The sequence below is a fragment of the Centroberyx affinis genome, unplaced genomic scaffold (genome assembly GCF_046629955.1).
Source record: "Centroberyx affinis isolate AG114_WGS23_722 - 3 ecotype Tasmania unplaced genomic scaffold, CSIRO-AGI_Caff_v1 ptg003986l_1, whole genome shotgun sequence".
NCBI classification, from domain to species: Eukaryota; Metazoa; Chordata; class Actinopteri; order Beryciformes; family Berycidae; genus Centroberyx; species Centroberyx affinis.
In genome coordinates, this window is record NW_027281803.1 from 320,201 (window position 1) to 339,158 (window position 18,958).

The window sequence follows — 18,958 nt, forward strand, 5'->3', positions numbered from 1 at the left end:
CTTGCACAGAAGGGACGTCAGTTCCTGTTGAGGTGGGTTGGACGTAGTTGGATGTAGTCGGACAGTGTTTCTGCTCAGTTGGATCCTTGGCTAAAGGTAAAATGGGAAAGCAGTGCCACCGTGTGGGTACCAGGAGCCAGTGTCAGTGCAGGGTAAACATTCATTTCATTCATTGCATTCATTTAAAATGTATTTTGAGAGAAGCGCACTTGCAGATATAAGTTGTCAACACCGCATAGTATTTCCAGTGTCCAAAATATAATTTGAATGAATGTAAACTACATGTACAAACTAATTTTTGGACCAATTTTCCTACAGTTTGAAACGTGGGAATTGTATACTATTGTTGTGTTATCGTTTTTTCCTCTGTGTGCCAGTTTTCAATGTGACAAGGTGTGCCTTAATTCGCAGGGGAATTAGATTTGCCGTTTGATTTTATCCAAATACCAAGAAAATAAAATATCTATTGTGTCAAACAAATACGTTTACTCCATTAAAATGCTTTCTATTTTCCCTGTAAGTGCAATTGGCCTTTGTATTTGCTTCCTCCCTGTGTGACATTTCAGGTTACTGTAAGCCATTTTCAGGCTATGAATAATTTGTGTTGCGCTTCATGACTCCATACATCAAACACTAACTCCGCCCTCCTCGGGTCACACTCAGGTTTGTAAACGCCACGTACAGTTTGTCTCAACGCACCTTTAAGCCACAGTCTGGAGGATACACTGTGACTGACAGGTCGGGCGACCAATCATCTGCCAACGCGACTATTTTACAGCCAAAGTAGACTTTTTCTACCCAATAAGGGAGGCTGGGGGCGGGGCGTTGCCATGGTAAATACAATCTTTGCTGTAGGTTGTGGCCATTGGAGGTTTGTATTGGTATTGGTACATGACAGCTGTAAACAAGCTCTAGTCTCTCTCCAGCACTTGGTGGATTACTAAACGCTCCCAAAGCTACGAGAAGAGGAAAAAGAGGAGATAGAAGTGAGTGTTAAATTACTTGAATTGTGTTATATTAGTGATAGTAATTTATGTGCTAAAGGCTTTCTTTAGCAGCTTTTCCAGTTCAAGTCAGACATTTATCCTGCTTTCCACCTGACACAGTCACTCCATATTTATGAATGAGAAAGTGGCCATCCTCACTAAATTAGTGATGAAACAAACTGGGCTTTAAATGACAACTGTGATATTTAGACTTTGTGATTTACAGACTGACAACAGTTTGAACTTCATCTCCCAGGTCTTTGAAACTTGAAATTGTTGCCATCCTCACTAAGTTAGTAATGAAACAAACTGGGCTTTAAATGATAACTTTGATATGTAGTTTCCCATGGATGTGACTGACAACAGTTTTTCATGTATGACAGACCTGGGAGAGGAATGCTTTTAAAACCAGCATGCTGTGGGTGGCGTTATCCAACAAACACATGTGTTGCACAGTCCTGAACTTGTGGCGGAGAGCTTGCTTTTGAGATTAAGGTTAATTTGCGTAACCTTGTTGCAAGCTATGGGAAATGGAGGGTGTTGTTTGTAGCAAAGATAAAACACCCACGCACGCTGTATTGGACAAACAGTGGACACTTAGGTCATGAGAACTGTTTCAGCTGTAAACATGTGCATACAAGCTCGGGTCTGGGTCCCAGTTTCATTCATGAAAAGTTGCACACTGTTTTTGCAGCATTTTCTGGTTTTAACGAATAGTTTCTGTAACCCCATAAAACTGTTGGTTTAGTGTTTCTTCCTTTGTTTTTCGGCCCAGATGTGGAGGGGTAAAGCCTCGGGCCGCTGTGTGCTGGCTCTGCTGAGCCTGTGGCTGTGTGTCCAGTCGGTGCCGATCAGCCTGGACAAGCCCAAAGTGGCTGTTCCAGAGGAGAAACTGGAGCCGCCGCAGAGTACTGTGAGTTGGGGGGGGGGATAGTGTCATACAATGCATGCATTTGCCAGTTACATCAAGGGTTTCATATTCAAACTTGGGTCTTGTAGCTAATTACACCAGACACCTCCCAGTCATCTAAATAAGGGATATGTTTAGGCTTACAGTGTCTCAGACAGGGCTGGTCTGTTTCACATAGACAGCAGACATACTTAGATCTTTGGCGCAAGATTGAACAGCAAATGAAATGTTTCTCATTGAGGATGAGAAGATTATAAGAAGAGGAAAAAAGTCAGAGTGCTACCATGTTGAATCAGAAGTCACCATTCATTAGAAAGTGGAAGCCACCCAAAAGGCCAGGCCGGATATGATTAGGTTAAATATAAAATGTCTTCCTCTCTTTGCTGACAGCTCACAGTGATGTGTACTTTGGTTTTGTGCTTCAGGACACTGGACTGCACTATGACCGCTACCTCAGGGAAGTCGTTGACTTCCTGGAGAAAGACACCTACTTCAGAGACAAGCTCCACAACGCCAACATGGAAGACATCAAGGTCAGCTACAGCTGCATACTAGCTCAACAGCCCGTCATATCTAGCTGTTTTCACAAAAGCCTGTCGTTGACTTGAACACTTTGTACTGAATTGGGATGTTGTTTGTCTGCTTGCAGAAAGGAAAGCTTTCCAAAGAGCTGGACTTTGTCAGCCACCATGTGCGGACCAAACTGGACGAGCTGAAGAGGCAGGAGCTGAGCAGGCTGCGGATGCTCATCAAGGCCAAACAAGACATCCAGGGAGGGAACGGTATGAAACCCGGACTGGCCATCAGCATGTCTGCAGAGATGTTGTTGACGTGTCACTGACAAACTAGTGCTTGTTGAAGTTGCACAAGACATTTTGGGTGGTTAAAGTTGGGTGATGACATTGTCAGATTAAGGAAGTGGCTCTTGGACACAGGAACATGATGCAATTCACCGCCAATTTCAACAGACAGTGGCTGTGTGCATTTAGACTGGAGAGCAGAACTGCCTTCATGCTGCGTGTCTGTTGGAGGGAAGATCAAATTAGATTTATTTAAATGCCATAATACAACATTTATGCATCACTTTTTAAGGATGAAAACAGAAACGTCAGAGACATTGTGTAAGATGGTGGTGCAAGTTGAACAGGGTGTGTAGAAACATTCAGGGAGATGGAGGAAAAACTAAATACACACATGGAAATCCCTCACTCACATGCTCAGGAATACCAAATTTTTCCTTTGCCAAAGTAAATTTGAGTTGAACTCAAAGTCAACAAAGTTGCAGCACTCGTCCTTGGCTGTGTGTCAATCTTGCATCAAAGCACTCATGAGCTGTTTGTTACTTAGTAAATGACACAACCAGTCAGCAAATTTTTAGTGGATTTTATCTAAGATGCCAAAAGACATCTACATCTTCTTTCATGTTCCTTTTACCGCTACACAGCTGAGTAACACTTTCCGTCATTCCCCTCCTTGCAGGCATGACATTGGACCACCAGGTCCTGCTGAAACAGTTTGAGCACCTCAACCACACAAACCCGCACACCTTCGAGGTGGAGGACCTGGACCGCCTCATCAAGTCGGTATGGGCTGTTTAATGATAAAACGCTAGGACATTATCTACTGTTCATCAAATAGATCTTTACTTTAGTGGATCAGATGTGTTAAAGAACCAGGGTCTCTTAGATTTGTTGAGCAGCAGCAGTGGATCCTCACTTCTACAAAGGATGACAATGATAACAGTGAAAATTCATCATGTGGCCATTTTGTTTTTCCAAGTCAAACAAATACTAAGTACACACTGACTGTATATCATGACATAACGTATAAGAGCCATCTCAAAATTTTGGGATTGAAACCAAGAGCAAACGCTGGTCCCAGAACCAAAATTATCCCTGGTTCCCATTATTACCAAAAATTGTACGTGAAAAACTGAGAGACAGGTTTTTTTTTTTTAGATGACTGGTTTGAGAAGATAAATAACCGGAGGTGTTCTGGCTTCAAGGCACATTAACTGTTCAAATAGCACGCATGGCTGAACGTTTGTCCACAACATGCCACGTATATACAAGGTAGCCTGATATGGTGCAACATCTGATGCTCAGTTATTGTAGATTACTGTAGATATTTGGTAGAGTTTTACAAATATATATTTTGCATTATTGTCACATAATTAACTAATTCACAAAGAAGAAAGTTAAGTCTGCAAAAAAATAAAAAATGGAGTCCGGAGAAAAATCGTTCTATTTTTTCCCCCTGTTTTTTGTCTTATGTTTTTACACTTTTATGGAGAAAAGTACATATGCATTGGTAACCATTATAAAAGGTGATTGAAGGCTCTTGAAGACATGTTTTACTGTCCCTATGCATACTCTATAATCACAGTAAAGAACACCCTGTCTGGTATTATTGCTATAATTAGAACCAAGTAGCCTATAGAGAATTACAGGTGTCAGAAAGAGAAGACCGTTCACAGCTGAGATGCTCCTGTTTCCTGACTCGTTGTTGTGATTTCTGCTGGCTCTCATGTCAGCATTATTAACCAGTCTGGACTTTTTCGCTTTTAGATGTAATTACATGGAGGCATTGAAGCATTCACAGCTTTTTGTCCTTTGTTGGAGAAGGCTGGCTTGTCTGAGGTAAATTCCCAGTCAGTTTTGACAGAGCTACATGTGCAGGAGATTGCCTGTGAACTAAACTGGAAAAAAAAACACAACAGCGATGTCTGCTCAACGGTGGAATGATCATCCTTGCACAACCAGTGTTTGCATGTCTCTCTGGTTTTAGGAGTGCATGTCAATATTGACACTATTTTGGGTTTGTTAAGGCTTTATTCTACAGTCCATTTATCAGCAGTGCCTTGGAATTGCTTGGTGACATGGAAATATGCTGCTAAATACTTGTGTGCTTTGTCTGTGAGATTCTCATTTTAAGCTTAACATCAGAAAACTATAACAATTATAACAACTATAACAATGTCATATTCTGTGCACCAGGTAAATTCCTGCGGGACTTTAGAATAAAGAATTACCTGTATGTTCTAATCAGAACCATCCCAAGGCAATGTTATGGGACTCAAAGCTGATTAAAACTGATCACCAGTTATAGACCAGGGGCCTAAAGATGGCAGCCTTCCACTTTGACGTCATTATGTTCTTCAAAACCATAAAGAACGTCAATTGTCAACATCTGTTTTTGTCAGTTGAGGGGGATGCATGTGTGTTGGGAAGACCAAAACGATGACAGTCTAGACGGCAGCCATCTTAAATCACCTGGGTGCGCCTTCATGAGATCCAAGGACTGAAAGCACTGATCCAGCATCACTGGTCAGATCACATTCCAAATGAATCACACTGTCCTAGAAAGGCAAACAGCACGGTTTCGATTTCTTTTCAACAAAGGTTTGATCCACTTCTCTACCAACTATTCTCTTGTTGGGACAGGAGAAACAATTTGTGGTCATTTTCCATTACATTACCCAGACAGTTACTGCTGTTTGGCTTTGTAGGGCAGAATAGAGGTATAGTAGTATCTGATCAGTATCCATAAGACACGTTAAGCATATACAGGCTCTGATCCATCCACTTTGCACTGCCTGAACTAACCATAAAGAGCATGTTGTTGCAGTATCATATTATCCCATCTCTCCTGGGACAGCTGTGAATTGAAATTCATTCAGCAGAGCAGTACAGATTGCTTTAACCTCTCCAGGGTGCAAGATGGGTGGGTTCCTGCTTTTTGGGGACAAATCTGACTGCACCCTTTGCAGGATCAAACAATCCCAGAAAACCAGTTGTATGAATTTCAGCTGCACAATCTGAACAGTCTGAACTCTCCATTCTAACTTTGTTTTTACCTTCATTTTCTCTCTCTGTCCGTCGGCCGTGGGTTGAAGGCCAGCAGCGACCTGGAGAACTTTGACAAGGAGCGGCACGAGGAGTTCAAGAAGTACGAGATGATGAAGGAGCATGAGCGGAGGGAGCGGCTGAAGACCATGGATGAGGAGCACCGCAAGAAAGAGGAGGCGCACTATGAGGAGATGAAGAAGAAACACGCCGAACACCCCAAAGTCCACCACCCTGTAAGACGCCTGCTGTCGCCAAGCTGGTTTCATATCAGCAGTTTTGGATAGGCACTGGACTGGGTTTCATTAGCTTTCAATTCAGTTCATTAAAACATGTTAATAGAGCAATTGCAACTCATTTGCTAAAGATAGAGTATTCATTCTCAGTTATTGTTATGTTTAATAGAATATGGTAGCCTTCCCTTGCAAGTATATGAATTCTAGGTATTGGGTTCAACAAGAGACATATTATTACATAGTATTGTTTTGTAGCATTGTACACAAGAGCAGTAATTTTAGCTCATTTTATTTAGATGTTGGAGGGAAATAATGGAGATTAGAATGTCAGAGGTTGGAAAGCAGCAATTTACAGTTAAAGGAATCTTGAAATTAGCTGAAGATGGAAGATGTTGGATCATATTTGACTTTTTGAGAGGGTGCAGGTTGTACAGTAAGCACAGTAAAAGGACATGACAGTAGATGGCGGTAATGCTGCATCGTACGGATGCCAACTGCTATTAAAATACAAGAAGAAGAAAGGAGAAGATGATTTGAATTTTGAAGGAACTTCCCAAGGAAATTGTGAGATTATGGAATTGAAAGTGAATTGACACCAACCGTGTTTGTGTGTGTGTGTGTGTGTGTGTGTGTGTGTGTGTGTGTGTGTGTGTGTGTGTGTGCAGGGCAGTCAGGACCAGCTGAAGGAGGTGTGGGAGGAGTCAGACGGTTTGGACCCGGATGACTTTGATCCCAGGACCTTCTTCAAACTGCATGGTAACCACAGAGGCCATATTAGTGGTTAGAGAGTCCTGGGGGTCCCAGGTTCAATCCCCAGTGCTGACCTCTGACCTCTGACCTTTCTGGAAAAGGGAAAGGGGAAAGCCAGTTGGGTCCAAAGTTGGGCCCTAGGGGGTTGTCAGCAAAATTAAAGGAAGTTAATTATTATTTCATTCATTAACGTTACAATGAATCTACAATATAATCTATAAGAATGACTATAATGAGGTTTCACTCTCCACTGTTATCTCCCCAACTAAAATATTAACACTTTTGCAATTCCTTTCTAAATCTAGCATCAAATGGTAATTCTAAAATCTAGCTTCTCAGATGAGGGTCCCAGGGAGAAATTCCTGTCAAATGGGGATCCTTGGGGCCTAATATGTATTTGTTTGGGAGTGACATTTATGTTTTTTTATTTAACTCTAACTTTACTCTAACTCTAACTTTATTTCTTATTTACATGGATGGCCTGGCATAAAAAAGACAGGGAACTCTTGTTCTACACAACCAATGGCCTCAAATGACATAACATCAAACTGCTATGCGTGTGACAAATTATGCATGTATGAAGCAGTGTGTTCATTCCAGACGTTTGTTTTGTGTTGCAGACAGCAACGGAGATGGTTACTTTGATGAGAACGAGCTTGAAGCTCTCTTCACTAAATCGGTATTTATGCCTAACTGCCCTGCATGTGTCCCAATTCTATGTTAATGAAGATGCCTTTGAGGTTCAACTTGTGTGTGTGTGTGTGTGTGTGTGTGTGTGTTCAAGCTGGAAAAGGTGTATAACCCCACTCATGAGGAAGACGACATGATGGAGATGGAGGAGGAGAGGCTGCGCATGAGAGAGCATGTTATGAATGAGGTGAGACACTAGAGTAAGAAAGCAGACGTGGCGTGCGCACACACACACACACACGCACACACACACACACACACTCACACACAAATACACGTGCATGGTTTTGATTAGTACAATAAAAACAGATTTGTGCTGTTGTCACTGAATCAAAATCTTTACGTAAACATGACGTCCTCCACAAATAATGCAGGCATCCCTTGGTCCAATCAGTAACAAGATGCATCTTCCCTCCAACTTTCATCAAAATGGAACCGGTGCTGTAGCCATTATGGTCTTTTTTAACTTTGAAATTTTGAGCTTTTAATAATAGCGCCCCCATCAGGCCAATCAGTGTAATGTCTTAAAATGCCAGGACACAGTGGTAAATTCATTCATCCCTCCAAGCTGTCAAAATCAGACCAATTTTGAGTTGAAGAAGTTCAAGTTTATTTGTCATATGCACTGCACATGCACTTACAATGAAATATTTACAATAAAAGCAAAGGAAAAGCATACAAATAGAGGTAAAGCCACATGAACACATAAATAAGATGTGCAAAGTAACAGTAGTTGTGCAACATGTAGTCTGAATTGGGTAATGTTTGTATAGTATGTGTATATATAAAATAAGGTGATGTAATATATAGTTGAACATTAATTATAGTCAATTAGTGTAATACTGGAACACAGTGGAAAGATGCATCATCCCTCCAAGTTTTGTCAAAATTAGACCAGTAGTGTCTGAGATATCACTTGAAATGTCACGTTTGATGGATGAACAGACACAGACTAAAGTGCCGTAGAGTACAAAGACTTGTGCAGACACTGAGAGTAGTGCAAGATTATGCCAAAAACACTGCGTAAGAATAAATTGCATGGTAGTCACTCCATTAGTAGAGTGTTGTGGGTGTGCAGGGGTTGAGACAGCCACCCTGACCCCTTGTCATTAAAGCAGCTTCATGTCTTGATGTTCAGGTGGACACCAATAAAGACAGACTGGTGTCATTGGATGAGTTCATGGTGGCCACTAGGCAGAAGGGGTTCACGGAGACAGACGACTGGGAGGTAAGAGCCAGGATGTAAGGACATTTTTGATAGATGGAGACAGAAAAGTCTGGCTTCTCTTGGAAAGTTGGAAAGCTGGAAAAAAAAAACACTAGTTGGGTACTGATTCCTCTCTCCGTCATCTCCTTCCAAGCAACATTTTCGGTGAACCAAATGTAAACATCTATTCTGCTAGGCTGCCTTGATGTTAGCCAAGTTGACTTTTTTATATTTGGTTGCCTTTGCTGTCATCAAACTGTAAGAATTAATAACTTTGTAATTCTAATAGACAGGGTGGGAAACTAACAGTAGCCACCAGTCAAACACTGGTAAATTTTAGTGTAATTTACCAGCCACTGTGGAAGTTAACCAACCATCATTTGGAGATCATAATCTGTTCTAAAACTCTAGTTGGCTGGTGAAATAATAAAAGTTGTACTAATACTCAAACTAGTGGTAATAGTAAAAGGAGTACTTTTTGCAGCATGTCAAAGTGTGTCAAAGAGTGTCATTCCAAAATTGGATCCTTTTGTCCTATCATCAAAAATTCATCCTATTGTTCATCCTAGCTAGCTATATCAGTTTCATCTTTTAAATCCCTTCTAAAAACACACTTTTATAGACTGGCTTTAATGTGAATTGCTCCTTATACTTTTATTTTTAATTTTGCAATTGTGTTTCTCATTATATTACGTGTTTTTTACTTATTCATTACAGTCTCTTTAGGGGACAACTTGTATTGTCTGGGCATACATGAGGTTAGGCACACACGTTTATGTAATATTCTGTTTTTAGTTGTATATCTCTGTTTTCTAGTTGTATCTGTGTATCTCTTGTATTACCTTTTATTTCAATGTTGTATTTTATTTATTCTTTTTTATTCAACTTTATTTTATTTAATTGTGGTACTTCTCCATCACTGTCTCTTTGGGTTTTATGTATGCAAAGCACTTTGTAAACATTGGTTTTAGAAAAGTGCTATACAAATAAAGTTATTATTAGTTATCATTATTGTCCTGTCCTCTTGTTTTTATCTTATGCACTTGCCTCCCGCAGACTCTGGACCAAAACCCATTATACACCGAGGAGGAGCTGAAGCAGTTTGAGGAGCATCTGGCCAACGAGGAGAACAACCTCAAGGAGAAGGCGAGCGATCTGCAGAAACAGAAGGAGGAGCTGGAGAGGCAGCAGGAGCAGCTCAACGCACAGAAGATGCAGCTGCAGCTGGTAGGCCAACAAACAGATTATTTTATTTACTTGTTTAAGTAACAGGTCAGGGACATTGGGAAGTTATGTCTGTAACTCCTTCTTCAGAATTTAACTTTCATCCTTCACCATTTAGCAAAGTGTTAATATCCATCTGCAGTGCCTGGGCCGGTTATAGTTACAGACTTAAAGAATAATGCTAACATTCACATTCATCTTAAAGTCACATGCCCATAAATAAACCCTTAACATTTATGATTCATGATATATATGATTGACACATATGTTGTTGGAGTGTAAACCATGTGCTTCCTTGTAATAGCACAGTTGAGCCACAGCCATTCATGAATATTCATGAAATGGCTGTAACCTGAGGAAATGTATTTTAACATTGTCTATATCCTGAAAACACACCGTTTGACAAATAAAAGATCTAGTTTCGCTATTGTGCAGTATCTGTGATGCAATGTGCAAATAGTCTAAAGCAAAGCATGACCAAGATTATTTTTTATTTTTGTGACGACACAAAGGACTTTAATGTGGACAAGATGTGATATGATATATTCTGATGTATCACTGCAGTGTTTAGTCCCAAGTGACAATGCTTACAGGATTCACACACACTGGAGTTCAAGTATGTGTGCATCTGAAATGTTGTGTCACTTTAAAGGGGCCGCACCCTTGAATCTGTGTTATTTCGGTCTCCATCTGAAACTTGGAGTAGAGGTTCTCACTTATTTTGTGACGCTCTAACATTTTCCATCCTTCATTTCTCTCCTCAGGCAGTAGAACACATAGAAAACATAAAAGCTCAAAACCCACAAGCGGTCAAAGGTTAGTATTAAGTTGCGATGATGATTTTTGCAATTTCAACGTTTGTTTGTTTTTTTTCCAGCCTTTATTTATCCAAGCAAAGTTGACTAAGCACACAATAAGCACTTTTTCAGCAGCAATCTGCCTCACATTCACACAATTGCACCATATTCACACCAGGGAACTGCTCACTACAAAATACAACCACAGTCTTCTTCTTCTGTGGGCAATTGTCCTTGCTCAATGGCTCCTCAGAAATGGTTGCTGAGGGGGAAGGGGCAGAGTTTCTCATGTTCCATCTCATCCAAGTTAGTCTGGGATTTGAACCAGCGGCAGCTTGAAGCACCACCTTAATGCTCATGTTTATCTCAGGATGATGTAATTCAGGATGTTGTTGACACTATGAATCTCTAAAATTATTGGGGAAAAATAGAGATCCCTCACACAGCTGTACTTCACTGAGAAAAGCACTATTTATTATATTGTGGCCTAGCCATTTTTTTTTTTCTTATATCTTTATTTTATGTCTATTTTATATCTTGTTTTCTTCCAGTCTTTATGTGTAGGAATGATTGTATATTGTGGTGTCTTGTTTATGAACTTACTTGCCTTGAACTGCCCCTTGAAGTATGAATAAAGCATTTTGATTGATGGATCTCTCTGTTGCAGATTCGGGAGCGTCTGTAGCATCGCCCCCTACAGGTGAAAAGCTGCCCGTTCTACCAGGAAACAGTCAGCCGCTGCCCTCCGGTCACCAGCAGCAAGACGTACCGGTACCGCTGCACTCTTAGCAGGCCGCACAGCTGTGTGTATGGATGCCAGTGAGCGTGCATGTGTGTTTGTCCTGCAATGAATCCACTTTCCTCACTTTCTGTCAAAAAAAAAAAAACACACACACTTGACCAAAATACACCTAAACAGGCAGCACTTCGAGCACATAAGAAAATCTGATCTGGGGCTTCAAATTTGGTGCCAGTTCCCATCATGCCCTTCTCATAGCCGGCCATAGCAGCTGCATAAACAAGACTTGAAAAGTGGAGCTGGTCCAAATGTCCCATGGACAATCCACTCTTTGTTTTTGCCATTTTGATCTTTTATCACAAGTAGGACTCTGTTCTCCATGGGAAGTGCTTTGTAAGTTGGGGGGGGGGGGCTGTTGGCCGGATAAGTGAATGTTTTGTTTTGTAAACACTGTAGTTTATTGTCAGTAATATTGTCTCTCGGAGAAAACTGTTTGAAAATTATTTTTTATTTTGTTCAGGTAAAAAGAGCTGATGACTTCTGAGAAAAATGAATGTCAGCAGCAGCGTTCTACAGTTTATGTAATGCTGCTTGCTAATGAATGAAGAGGTCCTTAAATTTTTGTTGTGGTAATAGCGTTTTGGCACATTTACTTATGAGAGTAAAGATACTGGATCCATAAAATATCGTTTCATCGTTTCATAAGTCTTCGGTTTAAAGCCACTGTTTTGCATCTTTCCATTGTGTTCATCTTTACCTCTGTATTTTGACAGAAGGTTAGATAATGGTAATATTTTTATTGTCTAGCTATTTCCGCCTTTGGAGCAGATATTTGAAGAACACTGAAGAATATCTAGAGTCAATTTTACATATTATATTATTTAAATGTTTTAATTTAATATAATTTAGCTGGTGTTAGAGTAACGATTGTATGGATTCTGAAGTGGCTGTGAATGTACCGTGTGTTTGTGTGTCTGTTTGCTTGTGAGTTTGTGTCCAAGCATTGTGAAACATTTTTCATGTGATGGAATATGGACGACCTATTTAATTCTCCACAGTTTACATCACCCCAAATTAAACTGCAGTTGATCCTGACAGTTTGAGCAGCCTCCTCTCCTTCATAGGAAACAGAAAGGCTGAAGCAAATTCTCAACAGAGGAATCATATCCATCTGTTGAAAAATGTGTTCATTATAAATTCATACAGCAGATTAGAGATGGGATGAGGATACAAAGCTAAACTACTGATCTATTTTCAATAAGCTGGTTGTTTTTATTTATTTTCTTATGTCCCTTTCGAAAAGCGGTTCAATCTGCTCACCTCCCGACTTCCTGTGTAACAAACCCACACTGTTGTTCAAGGTTTGAATGCGGACATTAAAGTGAAAGAGCTTGCACGTTTCTGTGTTTTGTTTAATTGTACACACCGGCTCACTGAGTAGCCCACCTTCTCTGTTGTACACACACACAATCATATTCAAGGCACATTTAGAAATATTAAAAACTCAAAAAAACATGAATTCATCTGCATGGGTTTAAAATTGAAGTGGTTGGATCCAAAGTGAGATATTCAGCAGTTAAAAAAAGTGACTTCTAACAAAATACAAATGCAAAAAATTCTGGTACTTCTTTAAAGGATAGTAAGGTAATATGAGTCCTTTGTTGGCTAAAAGATAACACATCTATCATCTGAATCATCTGTGTTTTAGAGATATTGAATGATGGACTTCAGGTGATGATTTTCTTCTATAATGGACAGGCCTATATGGTGTTTTTAGACTAGAACTAACTATAATTGATCTACAACAGCAGTGTTTGAATGATATGGAGTGTATATGGATGGGATCTATGGATGGAAATTCACTTCCGTCCGTACGAGTCATTGAAGCGCTCCATGAGGTAGGCGCCCGATTTGACAGGAGGGTATTTGTCCGAGCCGTCACAGCAGGTCACCAGGGCCTCGTCATCCGGCTGCACGAAGAAAGCCAGAGACTGACGAGTGCTGCGGTCGCCAGCAGGGGGCAGCAAAACCCTGTGGACCTGGAGGAGAGGGGACAACTGCAATTAGAGGCTTTCACTTAAGAAAAATCTATTTATTATGCCTATAATATTTCTATAGGCTCTTATAATATGGCTTTATTGTACTAAAAGGTATTTTTTGTATCTCCTATATATTCCTGTAGGGATTTGCAGTATAGAAATGTGTCTGTGGTACTCAAAGGTGATATTATAGTATTTTTGTTTTATCTTCCATGGTATCACTATAATTTTCGCAGAATATTGCTATAGTTCTTATAGATTTGCTGTGATTATTATACTGTATCCTTCTAAAATTTCGTATAGGATTATACTATAGTTAGCAAAGTCAAAAATCACAATAATCTACACAAATCAGTGAGAATACAAAAAATGTTTCATCTCCGTTTAACACTGGGGTTAAGATGAGGGTCACATTTATAATGAATGTTTAGTTGAAAATTATGCAGAGTTTTGGATCTGCAGGTTGGCCAGTAAGTGATGACATCACAAGTGGTTCCTTTGCACAAAGATGGCGGACTCCTGTTTTGGAGGTTACCTATTTAACAATGTAAAGCGCTCAAAGAACAGTATCTGATGAAAGATTTACGTGGAAGCATGGAAACACACTTTGATTTGGCATTGCTCTGAGGGATGACAGCAACATTAAATACATCCAAATGTAGAAATCGGACATTACATTATTACAGTACCTGGGCTAAAACCCTCTAAAGCAAAAAGAAGACCTGTTGAAGAGCTGTGAAGCCTTGAACATTTCTTTGTTCGGTGTAACCCTTGGACGTAGCTTTGTCCTTTTTGTAAAATATCTCTTGTAGCCTTGTAATATGTCTGTAACACTGTTAGTTAAAATTATAAAGGTTTAAAAAATGTTTAATCCACACAAACTTTGTTGTGTGGTTGCGACACAAACATGCAAAAACATCTTCCTAACTGACCGCAGAGATGAACCGGTCGCTGGTCCAGCGCTGCAGCAGGTCAGCGATGTTGATCAGGACTGTTCCAGGTATGCTGGGAGCGGAGATGTAGTCACCTGAGCGGCTGAGGACCTGAAGGAGAACAGGTGTCAGAGGGACTACAGGCCTGAAGATTTATTCAACAGTAAATCTCCAGTCTGATGTCTCCAAGTGTGTAGCGTGTGTAGACTATTATGTTACCTATGATAACTTTAACTGTATTGCTTTACCACTGAGTCCCCATTCATTGTCAATGCCGCCCCCTAGTGTCACAACGTCAACGTTACAGTGTGACTAACTAACGAATGAACGAACTAACGGACGGAGATCGATCCATAGTCCCCCCCTTTGGTGGGGGACAATGAAATTAGTTATGCCAAAAAATTATAAATAATCTATTTTATGTATTTTTATATCAAAGTCTCATTACTTTTACTTCCTGGAAAACTGAAAATCGTTAGCGGTAACGTCACTGTGTACCAGGAGACGACATAAAAATTCCAACCAATAAAAGTTATGTACCTTTCATCACTGTGGGGTGAAAACCTTGTATCTCCAAAATGTCAACTTTACAGGATCTATGAAAAACAGCCTGTTTTCAGCTTGAGCGCCATGCATTTTCCAGTTTATCCTAAGGATTTTGAAAGAGTTTCAAAAGCCCAAGTGTCAAAGGATTTTCTCAGACAATAGAGGAGCAGGGAATTCTTCAAGTGAAGTTAAAACACAAAAATCTAACATCTGAGTTACTGGACAACAGCGCTTTGCATGTGTTCTGTCTGTGTGTGTGGAGGTGTGTGTGTTACCTGCAGGCCTCCCTCGGGGCTCTGAAACACCAGGGTGATGCTGCCGTAGTCTGAATGTTCTCCGCACCGCAGCTGGCCCTCCTTCACCTTCTCACTGTTGACTGGTGGGTAGTAGAGGGAGCGCAGTGTGGTGCCGTTCTCATCCGCTGCAGGACACACAACACTGTCACTGTCACTGTCACTTGTTCCTGCTGCCATTAATGTATTCAGCAATCAGTACTGAAGTTTGTGTTATAATAAGCTTTGCACTTCTTTTGCCCTTTTTGAAGCCTAAAGGACTGGCCTACATTTCAGTCAATTGGCGACCACAGCCCAGTACTCATTCACAATGTACCAATAAATCAGGTTCCTTCATATAAATATCTTGGTGTCCACCTTGACAGTTCACTCACATGGCATGTTCTGTTGAAAACCTTTGTTCTAGGCTACAACAGAGGATGTACTTTTTGAGAATGCTTAGACTCCATGGTGTAAATAATAAACTTATGTTCTTGTTTTATCAAATGACTGACAGAGTGTAATCCGATATGGCACACAAGTATGGTATGATAACCTGTCAGCACAGTTAAAGTCTAAGCTTGCATTATTAACTATGCTTTATTTTATTATTTTAAAGAACCACTGGTTGATTATACCTGGTTTTATTATCTGAAACTATTGTCTTTATTTTTTATTACCTTTATTATTTTAAAGAACTAATTTAAGCAAGTTTTGCCTGAGTTTGTATGTATGATCTATGTACTTGCGTGCATGTGCATTGTGATGTTGTTGACAAATGTGTTGTGTGATGCAGTGGTTTGGAGCCCAAGACAAGTTTCCCTGCGGGACAATAAAGTAATAAAGTCTTATCTTATCTTATCTTATTTACTACAATTGTTTGGAAGAAAGCTTTTCCGGCAGTGAGCCTGGAGAACTCCTGGTAAGTTGTATGAAGAAAAAGCACTCATCTAATTTTGTACTGGCATGATGATGATGACCAAATTTTTATTTTTTTTGGGTGAACTATCCCTTTAAGTTACAGGTTGTTCCTGAAAAAGAATGTGTCTTCTCAGCAGAATCTTCCTGGATAAACAAAGGGTCAGAGGGTCAGAGGTCAGGGTCTGCTACAGATTAGCTGGTAGGGATTCAGTTCCTTGCTCAAAGGCACTTCAGCAGGGCGAATACTTGCTGCCACAGGGCTTGAACCCAGGCAGTCTGGTTGAAAGACGGTCTCTCTAATACTCGGCTTCCCTCTCAATGGTTATTATTATACTGTTGTTGAGTCGTACGTACTCCCTATGAATCGGTGAGCGCCGAGGAACACCTGAGGGTCCAGAGCCAGACTGTGGGCCATCACCCTCAGCACCCGCAGAGACAGCTCCTTACAGCGCAGGAAAAAAGACTTCTGCACCTCCTGGAAACCTACGACAGCACCCGACGACGGCCATTTCTAGAAGAGAAGAGAAGAGAAGAGGAGAGGAGAGGAGAGGAGAGGAGAGGAGAGGAGAAGAGAAGAGAAGAGAAGAGAAGAGAAGAGAAGAGAAGAGAAGAGAAGAGAAGAGAAGAGACAAGAAGAAAAGAGAAGAGAAGGAGGGTAGAGAATAGAATATAAAAGAAGAGAAGGGAATGGAAGAGGAGAGACAAGAAGAAAAGAGAAGTGACAAGAAGAGAAGAGAAGAGAAGAAGACAAGAAAAGACAAGGGAAGAGAGGAGAAGAGAAGAGAATATAAGAGAAGAGAAGAAGACAAGAAAAGACAAGGGAAGAGAGAAGAGAAGAGAATATAAGAGAAGAGAATAAGACAAGGTAAAAGAAGAGAAGGTAAGAGAACAGACAAAGACAAGGGAAGAAAAGAGAAGAGACAAGAGAAGAGAAGAAGACAAGGTAAAAGAAGAGAAGGTAAGAGAAGAGACAAGGACAAGGGAAGAAAAGAGAAGAGACAAGAAGAAAAGAGAAGAAGGGACAAGAAAAGAGACAAGAAGAGAAGGGAAGAGAAGAGAATATAAAAGAAGAGAAGGGAAGAGAAGAGGAGAGACAAGAAGAAAAGAGAAGTGACAAGAAGAGAAGAGAAGAAAAGAGAAGAAGACAAGAAAAGACAAGACAAGGGAAGAGAGAATAGAAGAGAAGAGAAGAAGACAAGGTAAAAGAAGGTAAGAGAAGAGACAAAAAGAAGAGAAGAGAAGAGAAGAGAATCTTTATTGTCAGATAAAGGCCTTTCTCTCTGGAACAGAAAGAATGACTTTGCACTTTGACCCCCTGATATCCTATAAACTGATACTCTACAGCCACCATAAAGGCGGTTTATCCCGGGACAAGCCTCTGCTATATGTGGCCATGTGTTACACTACAGAAAATAAAATCTTGAATTTAGGCTAACTGAATGAAAAGTATCACAGCAAACTGTGGCTTGGTGCGTCATTACTATGTCAGTGCGGAGAGAAGCTGTGTTGAACGCCTCCTTTAAGTCTCCCGGCTGACGTGGATTCAACCTGCAAATACAGTTATTCAATATAAATGTGAAATATGCCATTCTGTCCTGTAAATTGTGCAGGTAAGAGGTGGTGGTGTGTCAGGTTTTTGACTCGTACCTTTCAGTCTCTGAGGACACCCAGCCGTGGTTGGGGTTGTTGGCAAAGCTCTTCCTGCTGAAGGGCAGCTTCAGCTCATCCGGCTGCAGGAAGAACCTCTTGGAAATGTCCATAACACGGTCTATCTATCAAAGCAAATGTGGAGAAATAAAAAGGCACATTCCACTTTAACAAACTGAATGGACTTCTAGCTATATTCAGCTCTGGAAAAAAACAAGACCACATCAGATTTTTCTGTGGCAGTGGTTCCCAAACCGCTCAATCAATCAAAAAAAAATAAAAAATCCACCACCAGCACTCCAGGTCAATGAGGTATTAATTAGGTATTGATAGAGCATGCCAAAATGCATCAAAGCTGTGACAAAGAATCTGGGTTACTCCACCAAATATTACTTGTTGACCCTTCCTAAGCAAAGATATTATTATATCAGTTATTTATGCGTATAAGCTTGTTTACTTTGCATTATTCAATGTATAATTAGATTGTGTATTTTTGGTATTTTGACCAGTTGTCATTGTCTGCACATAAATGTTCTGAATTAGAATATTTTTTGTTTGACATTTCAATCAACAGTGGTCAAGTTCATAAAAGAATAGCCTATAAAAAGCTAGATTTTACACAGACGCACACATAAACTGTGAAATTGAAAATTTGAATGTGGTCTCTAGTTTGATCAGTGCTATGCTCACCTCCTCCTGACTAATTCCAGAGTTTTTCAGATAAACAAACCCAACTTCCGTAAAGGCTGTTTTCAACTCTTTGCTCAAGAGCTGAAGCTGCTCGTCCGAAACATCCTGTTCATTCAGGCTGTATGCGCTGAAGTCTACCAGTGGTATCTTCATTTTAAATTATATGTATTAAACTCTGTGCAGAAACACACACAAAGTATCTATACGTGTACAACACACCCTATGGAGCAGGATTGTGAGGTGGGTTGAACGGAGGGACTCGGCTCCTGTCTGAGTCATGTGACTTTTTTTTTTTTTACAGCCAATAGGAAAAGAGCTCTCGGTTAAAGAAAATTGCATAGGCTAATGGTTTGTTGTCATCTTTTCACCTTTGGATGTCAGGTCCAGGTGATATGGCAGTGCCAACCTGCACTCGGTTGATTCGTGGAAAAAGTGACATGCTTCCATAACTTTCATTATATATTTCCACAAGTTAATTGAGGAATTCGTTTTTTGGAGGGGTTCTGTCATACAGCTGGGACTAAGTT

The 18,958-nt window shown here is 40.4% G+C and overlaps 2 protein-coding genes across 3 annotated transcripts; one reads left to right on the forward strand and one right to left on the reverse strand.

Moving 5' to 3' along the window:
• Window positions 1–31: 31 nt before the first annotated feature.
• LOC139663354 (nucleobindin-2-like) lies at window positions 32–12,769 on the forward strand. Of its 2 annotated transcripts, XM_071542001.1 has the most exons (14): window positions 32–152; window positions 927–986; window positions 1,762–1,899; window positions 2,322–2,429; window positions 2,546–2,678; window positions 3,376–3,479; window positions 5,792–5,977; window positions 6,643–6,733; window positions 7,348–7,406; window positions 7,512–7,604; window positions 8,556–8,645; window positions 9,681–9,851; window positions 10,613–10,664; window positions 11,313–12,769. In XM_071542001.1, exons 3-14 carry the CDS (start codon window positions 1,762–1,764, stop codon window positions 11,432–11,434), a joined length of 1,347 nt encoding a protein of 448 aa, XP_071398102.1. In that variant the 5' UTR covers window positions 32–152; window positions 927–986; the 3' UTR covers window positions 11,435–12,769. The 2 variants fall into 2 exon arrangements, with proteins under 2 accessions (XP_071398102.1, XP_071398103.1); XM_071542002.1 differs by lacking the exons at window positions 32–152; window positions 10,613–10,664 and having other exon boundaries at window positions 878–986; window positions 11,313–11,417.
• A 22-nt stretch (window positions 12,770–12,791) lies between these two features.
• On the reverse strand, window positions 12,792–18,664 carry LOC139663355 (uncharacterized). The gene is made up of 7 exons (XM_071542003.1): window positions 18,432–18,664; window positions 17,742–17,866; window positions 17,576–17,642; window positions 16,449–16,605; window positions 15,177–15,322; window positions 14,356–14,466; window positions 12,792–13,423 (listed from the first exon to the last, which is right to left on the reverse strand). The coding sequence occupies exons 1-7, from the start codon at window positions 18,582–18,584 to the stop codon at window positions 13,244–13,246; spliced, it is 939 nt and encodes a 312-aa protein (XP_071398104.1). The 5' UTR covers window positions 18,585–18,664; the 3' UTR covers window positions 12,792–13,243.
• Window positions 18,665–18,958: the final 294 nt, after the last annotated feature.